This window comes from Rhododendron vialii, chromosome 11a (genome assembly GCF_030253575.1).
Source record: "Rhododendron vialii isolate Sample 1 chromosome 11a, ASM3025357v1".
Lineage (NCBI taxonomy): Eukaryota > Viridiplantae > Streptophyta > Magnoliopsida > Ericales > Ericaceae > Rhododendron > Rhododendron vialii.
The window spans coordinates 31,272,456-31,282,917 of record NC_080567.1 but is presented as its reverse complement, the minus strand read 5'-3'; the positions used below and the strand labels follow the sequence as shown (position 1 = coordinate 31,282,917).

Here is a 10,462-nt window from a genome sequence, read left to right as displayed (position 1 = left end):
ATAACCTAACCACTATGGGTGGACCCCAACAAGATGTCCAATTAAAGCGAAACAAAGCCCTAAATGAACTGGCCCTATAAGAGTAGTACTGCCTGGGAGGTTAGGAAATAAACTCCTAAGTCTTAGATTTTGACTATTAGGTCAACCATGCAATTTTAAGCTGGTTGAAAGGAAAATAAATCTATGATGAGCTCATAACATCTGATCTAGATAACAACTCATATTATACAAATATTATGAATCCTGCAAGGTTGAAGTTACAGACCTATGCACAAATATTGTGAATTTTTATACAGAAAATATGAATTCAAGATTGATTTATGAATCTATATTATGTAGTAGTATGTTTTATATAATTTTAAGAGTGCATACTACACACATTTAAATGTAAGCTGGACTGTTTTATGCAGCGCCGGTTTGGGAGCGGGTTTGGGCTTTATGGGGTTGGGTTTGCCGGGCAGGGTCTTCCTTAGCCTGTTTATTTTGTTTGGGCTTTATTGTATATTTGGGTTTCGGGTGGGCTAAATTGTAATATTTTTGGACTCCCATATCAGACCTTATGGGCTGGGTTTCGACCCTTGTGATGTACTATCCAAGTTTTTGTTAGATTCTCATTCCCCTCTTCTTGTTTTTAATAAAATTTTGCCTGTCAAAAATAAAAGCTGCCAAGCTGGACTGTATTGTTGAATTTTCCCATAAATAAGTATTCCTTTTGATCATTAACTGAAAAAGAGATCCAAGCATAAGGAATTAAAAGCAGTATCAGAACCAAAACAAGACTAATGAGCAATGCAACGCCCCATGGGTTATACTAATGTGAAGATAAAAATGCATGCTAGAGTGAAAAATGATATTCCCTCTGTTCCAAATTGGATGACAATTTTTAATATTCGTGCTAATTTCAATTCCTTATATTTTTTTTAATATGAATCTCAAAAAATATACAATATAGATCTTGTTTAAAAATTCTCAATTAGTTCTATTATACAAAGTTTTGAAACTTATGAAAAATACTATTGATTAAAAGATATAAGCAATGAAAAAATGGACAAATTTCAAAAATTATCTTCCTTTTTGAGACGAAGGGAGTACTAAAAAGTTCTATCCTGACCACTCGAACTGCCCAGCTATGTCAGCCATCCTAGTCGTCGCTGGTTTTTTAAGAGAGTGCTGACATGTCTTTTGCGGATTGGATATGTCACACTCTAAAATGAGAAGTGACTGGCCATGAACCACAAGACCAAAGCTCGTAGAACATGCAGCCTAAAAAGAAATTTTATAAAAACTCCCAAGCAAGGATCCACCAATCAGTCAACCGTTTTTTTATTTTTTCTAAACATCCTCAACCAATAAATTTCATAAAAATAATGGGGCACAAACATCCCATGAACAAAATAAAATCCAGCGATCCAACAGTAATAAAAGAATCCAGATGTTTGACAAAATATTTCAATGCGGAAGCGATGAAATAAAACACTAAGCTAGGATGAGACACTCTAAGGAGGTCAACAAACGGAATCTCCGAGATGCCGCCAGAGTCCTTTCCTAACTCTCCAACTTGCCTGAAAAAGAAGTTAGGGTAAATCTGTCAGCTGACGCGCTCAGTGAATGACAAAGCATGTATATTAGAATAAATTAAAGTTCTGAAACAGGGATCAAAATAATTTACAATGTCAATATAAATTTGGCATACAGGTGAACAACAAAATAATTATTTAATCCAATTAACGATTCATCTGAAATAAGTTCCAATGGTGATCACAATACAACCTCCAACAACAATGGGGAACCAAAAGTAATGCAAGTCGATTTCACCAAATGTTTTCCCGCGTGCCGATTTAAGTAACCAAATAAACAATTATGGGTTTCCAATTCCAATCATAAAATTTTCTAATCAATAATTTAAGGGACACGGGAAAGTTCGAAAATACGTAACATACTTAACCACTTACCTGGGTTCAAAAGTAATGCAAGTCGAACACGCAAAACAAGACTATCCTGTACAAAAATAGAGCATATGAATAACTAACTAATTTAAATATAATACTGACAACATAAACTAGGAACACTACTACTATAAAATTAATTTCCCAAACCTAAACATTCCTTAAGTTTCCTAAGCCAACATTAACCACCAAAAATCCACCTACAAACCCCTTCCAGATAATCACCTTTGTTCACTAATAAATTATGTACAAGGCATATGTAACTATATCAGTCCAAAACCAATTATCGAGCAACTTCGAAATCCTTTCTTCAGATCACCGGCCACCTCTTCACACAAATCCTCATGCTCAGCCACGCACACAAATCACGTCCAATCTCCATGGTCCAATAGAATGATGAGAAGAAAATAACTCTTGCAGAGAACTTTGACCAAAACTCGAACAAAACCCATTTATCCCATCATTATTAACTCCACTAATCTACTCCACCAATAAACCCAAGTTTTTCCATGACTGTGCATCTGTGCCGACCAACGGAAAAAAAAGAAACAGATTAAGAATTTAGCATTACCCTTAACTCCAATGTTTTATCCTACGTAGCGTATAAACATGAGGCTTTAAGTAGTACTTTTAAAACCACCAACTACTCACGTTGTACCCTAAATTATAGCTAACTAATTAATTAAAGTTTAGGTAAATAAATGGCATTATAAATTTACTTCATCTGACTTGTTATGAAATTCAATAATCCGACACGAACCACTAATTACCCAAAATCAATTTCATACTCCGAAGATTACAATCGCCTCAACAATACCCATAACGCGCACAAAATAATTAGAAGTAGTTGGGACCCAATCATAACACCAATTAATAACAGCCATATAATTAATTAAATAAATAAAAATGCTAGGCCGTAACAGGATACCCGAAAAAGATGTGGTGTTCGGGTAAGAGGTAGAATATCCTGTGCCGAAAATTCTTCTGCCTTATAAAAATGACACAATCCAACGGTCAAAAAATCTTTCGGTATAAGAGCTAGCACAAGAGTTTTGGAGACAGCGGAGATCAGACCCCATTTGGGCAGTCCGGATATTAACAATTTCTCGTGAAAAATATGTAGAAGATATTAATAATACATCGATAAAGGTATCCCTTGCGTTCATATGATTGAACCTCTGGGCACCCCATCAGTCTACATGTAGCTGCCAGTCACATGATCACTATTAATCTACCCATCTCTTTCCCCAGTTGTACTCTGGGACCACCAAATTGATTTCTGATTACCCATATACTTACCCATATATGGGTATAGGAGTAGAAGGTAAACTAGTACAATAAGAAAAAAAAGGAAAAAAAAAAAAAAAAACATTTCAAGCTTAATTTTGAACTTTAGCACCATGGGAATTAAGCATCCTACCATAATATTAAACTAAAAATCCAACTCCATAATCAGCTCAGCAGGGCCAGAACTCTGCTCTTTTCACCTTTGATATGCTCTCCAGCACTCCCACCGGTGACACGTGTCCCATCACTGTCACCCTCTTGCTCTCCAAATCTATGCTGAACGATGTCACCCCTGATAATAATATATTGATCCAAAAACCATTTTATTTACTGTATTTCAAACTTCAGACTTCAAAGAGAATTCATGAAATTTTTAAAAAAGAGTAGCTGTGAATTCATTTACTAGTTTACTACTGTGACAAATATTTAGTAGTGGTTGTTTTCGTTGGCACGAATAGTTGATTAATTTCAAATTAATATGAGCGAACCGATTGTGGGCATGGAGAGAGCGCTAATTCTAAAATCACACATAGATTTAAAGTGCTAGCGTGCGAAATTGCAAGGGGAGATTCAAATACCAATCGATATCGTGGTTTGAGCTACATGTCTCATCTTTTTTTACTGAGATATGTTCGTAAGATTACTCAATCAAAAACAGAAAGAACAAGTAAATATGCTCTCTAGCTTGCATGCCCTGACATAAAAGAGCAGAAATTAATGTCCCTACAATACCAGTAGTTCCTTTTGTTTGGCAGGGAAATCTGTTCCTTTTTTGTCACTTAAACTTGATTCTGGGCTAAAACCCTGGAAAGAATTCCTTGCAGAATAAGCTAGGCCTCTCGATTTCTATGCTTTCGGCGTGCTAATCAATTTCGAGCCGGTTACAGAAAAATTATCGCTACACAACTGCGTACAACATGCAGAAAAAAAAAAAAAAACATGAAAATTCTGAGGATTGAGCGATAATGTGTATTGTGAAATACAGGTTGTTCTAGCTTATTTTAGGGAATTTAGGTCAAAAGGTTAATTAATGGTCGGAACTCGGAAGGATGGTGAAATATTTCGATCATTCCTCACTTTTAAATTAGACTTAGACTAAGGATGGAGACTACATCTTTGTTGAGTTTTAATAAAATCTTTGTTGAGGATAAATAAAAAGAAAAAGGATGGAGACTACATGTATCAAGAGATTATTCGGGATAAAATTTCACACATGCCCGCGGCCGATAGGGGGAAAAAATAAAGAAAAGGTGAGCTATATTAAGTAGTAGAGGTGGCCATTTTACCTTCCATCTTGGATATATGTTTCTTCACTTTACCAGCACAGCCTTGGCAATGGAGAGAGACTCTCATAACCACAACCTTCAATCGTAAATACATTTCATAACACAAAATTAGTTTATTTTACTTTTAATCTTATTCCTATCTAGCCATAACAATCCTAGTGCATCCATATTATATATGCAGTAACATTTGCATAAAGAAAACAAAAAATTAGTTCTAATATATAAACTTACACAATGGACGAAAAGACACGGTTTGATTCGCAGAGCGCATGCAGATGTGGATATTGGACAAGATATTGCTATGAATTTTTTTTTTTTTCAAAGTTAGTCGTTTTTCACGTAACAATGTTAATTTGAAGATTTTTTTTTTCCGATGCCCATTCATAGGTAGTCACACATTTTAAAGCCAATAAATATATATATATATAGGGGAGTGTAAAAGACATAATTACGTGGCACTTTAATTGGAGACGGTCGATTTCGAGTTATTATAATTTCCATGTCATGATCTTATGGAGAGAGAAAAGTGGTAAGTTTTGTGACAAAAATTGACTGATCTCACTTTTTCCTACACAGGGGGTGGTCAAAGACTGCAAAAGTGGTGCTACCACAACCACCCGTATAGCTAGGAGCCCTGCTATTCGCGAGAAAGATTTACAGGAAATTACGCAAAGAAAAAAGTATTTGGATCCATTCTGGGTTCCATAAAAATTTAGAAAAATATTCATAAATTTTTGAATATTATTTTATGGGACCTTATAAAAAATCAGCTTCAACGGATATCAGTAAGTATTACTTTTGAATTCATAAAGGCGAATTGAGCAGTTTCAACATCGGTATTATTTTTAATTTGTGCATTTTCAAAATCCAAAAATATATCTTCTTTTTTTATTTTTTTATTTTGATGAGTACTTAAATTTCGTGTAAAAAAATAATATATATATATATATATATATATTTTTTTTTATGTTTTGAAAATGTACTAATTTCTGCCGGGTACATTAAAAGTGGGACGGAGGGAGCATTATATATACACAAGTTTGTTAATACATACCAATATTTTAATGTTTTTTTTCTTGATTTTTTATCTGCAAGTGCTGTTCTGATGAACTCCAATATTTTAATGTTCTCAAGCAATAGCTGACCTGAAAGACTTGGTCTGCAGATGAAGCCACTGCTGGAGCTGGTTTCTGGAGGGCCTTTCTGTCTCCGACCACGCCTGTATTCTTATGATCACCGCCGGGCCTCCTTTTGACAACCGGCGGCATTGGAACGGAATTAGTTAATTTCATTTTGGCAGCAGCATTGTTACCGAGTCTTTGAGGAGTTGACTCAACTAACCGAGCGTACTTGGCACTAGTACTGTTGTCGAGCGCCAATGCATTAGCACGGTCGACTAGGGTTCGGTCCGGCCGCCGCGGCACTATAACGGACAGAGGGTCTCCGGTCGTGCACCCTGCTGCTGACCCCGGGTACTGGCACATGAAACCCCTCCTCATCTTCACCCTTCTCTTCATGTTCATATTTCTAGAGAGAGAGAGAGAGAGAGAGAGAGAGAAAAAGAGAGAGAGGCGGAGGAGGAGGAGGTGGTGGTGGCAAAGGGTAGCGAGCAAAGTGAAGTGAAGTGAAGAGAGAGAGGGGAGATAGGAGTGGTATCTTTTATCACTTAGCTAACAGAACTGAGGTTGGGTGGCAGTGGGGGCAGAATCAGCTGTCCTATGTTACCTCATGTTTGGATAAAGCCAATTATAACCCCTCACCTCGGGGTCCGTGCAAGCGTGTGAAACGATCGTAGAGAGACTGTAGAGATTAGTCCGAAGTGCACGCAAACTGACCCGATACCTTGCATTATCCACACACAAAAAAAGAGCCAATAACCTGTTGCCACTAGATGCTATCTATAATTACCAAAATTGGTGTAAGAAAAATGGGAGCACGTGGGAATGCAACTTTGTTCACCCTCTTTTAAAGAGGATGAACATTTTCCTTCCTCTTATTAGTTGAAATGATGTAAGTTTCACACCTGCAATATATTTTTTGGTAAGCATATATGACACCACTCTGTGGCGGAATCCACATTATTTCAACCAATAGGAACGAGGGTAATATTAAAACTAAATTTGAGCACATGGGGTGGCTGCTAGGCACAACAGGCTGGGGTGTCCTTAAATGTTCAGGCCTTGTTCCACTAAGGCTTCTGTAATTTTTAGAAAAAATTTTAGTTTTGTCCTTATATAAATTTTTTTCGCGTTTGTTAGTTTTGTATCAAACTTTTTTTATTTATATTGGAAAAATAATTTTTTTTTACTTTTAGCCAATTATTTTGAATAAGGGCCACTTTTAAGTAAAAAAAAAAAATTGACTTTTTTTACTTAAAAGTAGTCCTTATTCAAAATATTTGGGTAAAAATAAAAAAAATATTCCGGATTCGTCTTGAAGAGATGAATCAAAAAACTAAAAAAAATAAGGCACAAAACTAACAAACGCAAAAAAAATAATTCAAATAAAGACAAATAAAAAAGTGAAAAAAGTTGTTATTGAAACGGGGAATGACTTGGCTTACAAATATAATTTGATTCAAACTGTTGACGACACAATTGTACAGCTAACCACACTCTTTTACTAGCTTGGACCTCGTTAACCACACTCTTGTACAGCTAATATTTGTGATCTACGTAAGTTGGTTTGGACATTTTAAAAAAACGGATGGAAACATTAACGGGATATCCAGTCCTGGTCACGAATAGAAAAGAAGCTACTTTAAACGCTATCAAAAGCTACACAGCCTCATTTCAAAAAACAAAAATAAAAAAAATAACTACATACACAGGCCTAGCTTCGCTAGGTAAAAGAACCAGAAAATTGAAGGGTTGGGGTCAGAGAGAAAAGGATGGTAGCATATAAAAAGCAGAGGTGCAAATAGGAAAAATTCAGTTAAAGTTGCAGTGCTTTTAATGAGCTTGTAATACGTAAGATTTCGGCCCCCCCCCCCCCCCCCCCCCAACGACAGAGCTCTGCCGAAAACAACTTTTGTCTCTGTCTTCACACCCCTCTCTCTCTCTCTCTCTCTCTCTCTCTCTCTAGACAAAGCTTAAAGTTGGATGTTTTTGCCCGAGCCTACTTTGGCCAAATTTCGCCATTATTTTTGGTTGTTTTACTCGAAAGTTACTCTGTCTATTACATGTTGAAAATCCAAGTTTTTGCTTCCTTCTGGTGTTCAAGTAGCCAAATTAAGTCCAGGGCTTAAGCTAAGTTACATAATAAATATGCTTAAAAAATAAGAATCTTAGCGAAGCAAAGTTTTAGTGGATTGTTTCATTCTTACTTCTCGAGAGAGAGGGAACGGTCCACATGGTTTACCTCGTGGCAAAGCTTTCTGTCAACCTAGTGACTACCAGTAAACAGTTGTACCTGCAACCAGCTAGATAGATAGGAGACTAGTTGGATAGAAGAAGAAGGGTCCACTCTAGCCTTCCCTCCCTATTTTCCTCGTGATGAGTCTATGAGTAGTACATATAACAACTACGGAGTAATTTACTATGGCCTGCTATGGAGAAATCATTTGGCCAGTGAATTAACACTGAATAATTACTGCCTCCTGTGACCCTTTTTAATTCCCCCTGCTTCAGCACTAGGGGTCCATATATCCCTCTCAAGCCCAACCTTCATCCTCTCACTTACCCCCTTTAGTACCCAACAAACGAAATGACAACAAAATAAGTAAGGGAACAAGCTAAGAAACAGTCCACTGGGCTGTTGTTAATGTTGAAAATGAGTATGTGATTTTTTACGAAGAGGGTACAAAAAGATGTGAAAATGTATTGAAAAATGCAAAAAATGTATTCGAGTATGTGTGTTTTTTTGTAATTTTCTTAACTTGTTGACAGCCTAGTAAACTAGTAAACTATCAACCATAAGAAGCCTTTTGAATCGTCAAACTACCCTGATCGTTTTATGGGCTTGGTATCGAAATTTGATGATTCTTAGAAGGTACCCTAACAATCAATTGTTATTGGAAGATGATTATGTTGGAAATTTGGTGAATGAACTTGGAAAATTCAAAGGGCCTCTAGAGACAACCAAAAAGATCCTCCAATACAGCTCAAAGGTCCAGTGGCTTTTTAATGGTTTTTTTTTTTACCAAAACATATTGTATACATCAACAGAGGTTAGTGGGAGGTGTTAGAGCTAGCACAGAGGGAGGGGGCAGAGGCTATTCATAACCCTAGCCCCCAAAGCCCCACCCTCTGTGGGACTCAAACCCTGGTCACCACTGAGGAAGGGAGATAAGCAACCAAATTCACTAGAAGTGGTTCTCTGTTAATGCTTGTTTTATGACCTCCATAATGTGAAATTTTTTGAATTCATTCCGACAGTTTTATGTATTTACTAGTTCCAAGCAACTCAAAGGTCTCAACTTGGTTGTAAGAGGACAGTCCCATTTTCTATCTAACACACTAATTTTTGTGGAAGGGAGGAAAACTTCATGGTGCACCTACCATCTTTAATTGTGAAAACTATGTGTGCTCATAGTACCGTACAACCTATCATTTGATGAACGAGAGATTTGGATACTAGCTAGGTAAAGATAATAAATAGGGTTCTGTTCTATTTTTTTTTGTTCTTTTTCCTTTTTTTTACGCTACTGTTATTATTACGAATATGACATGAGACAAAGGAGTTAGGTCTGGCCTTTAACGAGAGATTGGTCCTTTTATTTACTGTACAAATGGCATATGCATGCTATTTATGTCAGCTGCCCTACCAAAATTATTTAATTAGTGCAGGTGAAAATATATTGTCCATAGAGAGAGAGGGGAGAAAAAAAAAAGGATGGCAACGGCGCGTATCGTGGCATGAATATCAAATGATTGTAGTAATAATCGGATGTGGCGGTAGTGAATTTGTTGAAGTTGTAGTAATATTTTTTTACATCAAAACACTTGAAGCAGTCATTTATCTCGTAGCGGGCTGAATCGGAAAAAAAAAAGTCCGATATGAAGCGATTCATGATGGGAATCGGCGACAAGAGTGCAATTTTTTAGTAGCGCTAATACGTCAAAGTGTGATGGTAACGAAGGGTCGAAAAACTAATACGTGCCGACCAAATACATGTATATTGCAGCCACTATTTAAATCCTTGAAAGTTCCTTACATCTGTGCGCATATCCAGAGCTTCTATGGGAATGCTCTGTTTTCCTTCTTGTCTTCCACCTCAAGTGTAATTAGAGTATTTCAAGTTAATTTTCAGCAACAGAGGCTCCATTTTGTTAAGGTTTTTATTTTTTAAATACTTTTTTTTATTTTTTGAACGATGAAAAAGGATATTATATTAATAAAGAGATTAAGCACCAAAAATTGACAAGAGATCAATCTGAACAATGCCCAACAAGGCCACCCCCAAAAGGACCCAACGAAACCAAAACCAAAGGAAAACACACCCACAAACAAAAACACCCCCGCCTCCCACTTAGAATGAGACATCGCACCCACTCAAAAACCAAGACACACCCCACTAGGGCCCCACCCCAAGAAGCAAAAAAATCAGCATAGGCGACCTGCAATGAGATAGAAAGCTAGGCCTGTCCTGCCATTTTGTCAGCTCTGTCCAAGTCTTTAGCTATCATATCTGCAAATTTGCTTATGATTTCATCCTCTTCACCATCATACCCCAATCCCATGATCTTGTTGCAGGTCCAAATTGCTTGTGCTTCGTCTAGAATTATTCTGTTTCTGTTAATAACTCCATCTGAAGAGATAGATGCAGAGAGACCTCTTCTAACTTCATCTGAAGAGATAGATGCAGAGCTCTCCACCCCAAAGGTGTTTCTAGGCGTGTAAGGTATTCTTACGTATGTAACAACAGACCTCTTCTAATGTAAATCTAAAGGTCCTAATTTATAAGAACTATTATTCGTAGAGAGAGTGGGATGACTAAGGTCA

General features: G+C 36.8%; 1 protein-coding gene across 2 annotated transcripts; it reads right to left on the bottom strand.

Annotated features, from left to right (window-relative positions):
• Positions 1 to 1,297: 1,297 nt before the first annotated feature.
• LOC131308873 (protein SODIUM POTASSIUM ROOT DEFECTIVE 2-like) lies at positions 1,298 to 6,246 on the bottom strand. Of its 2 annotated transcripts, XR_009194587.1 has the most exons (5): positions 5,665 to 6,246; positions 4,520 to 4,595; positions 3,367 to 3,525; positions 1,953 to 1,998; positions 1,298 to 1,562 (listed from the first exon to the last, which is right to left on the bottom strand). XR_009194587.1 is itself a non-coding variant. In XM_058335914.1 (4 exons), exons 1-3 carry the CDS (start codon positions 6,040 to 6,042, stop codon positions 3,404 to 3,406), a joined length of 576 nt encoding a protein of 191 aa, XP_058191897.1. In that variant the 5' UTR covers positions 6,043 to 6,246; the 3' UTR covers positions 1,298 to 1,562; positions 3,367 to 3,403. The 2 variants fall into 2 exon arrangements, 1 of the variants encoding a protein (XP_058191897.1); XM_058335914.1 differs by lacking the exon at positions 1,953 to 1,998.
• Positions 6,247 to 10,462: the final 4,216 nt, after the last annotated feature.

Excerpts from the sequence above, each read along its gene's own strand:
- LOC131308873 (XM_058335914.1), bottom strand. The coding sequence starts at position 6,042 with ATGAACATGAAGAGAAGGGTGAAGATGAGGAGGGGTTTCATGTGCCAG. Across the intron at positions 4,596-5,664 it reads CTGCAGACCAAGTCTTTCAG|GTTGTGGTTATGAGAGTCTC; the intron begins GTCAGCTATTGC and ends TTACGATTGAAG. Across the intron at positions 3,526-4,519 it reads ACATATATCCAAGATGGAAG|GGGTGACATCGTTCAGCATA; the intron begins GTAAAATGGCCA and ends TATTATTATCAG.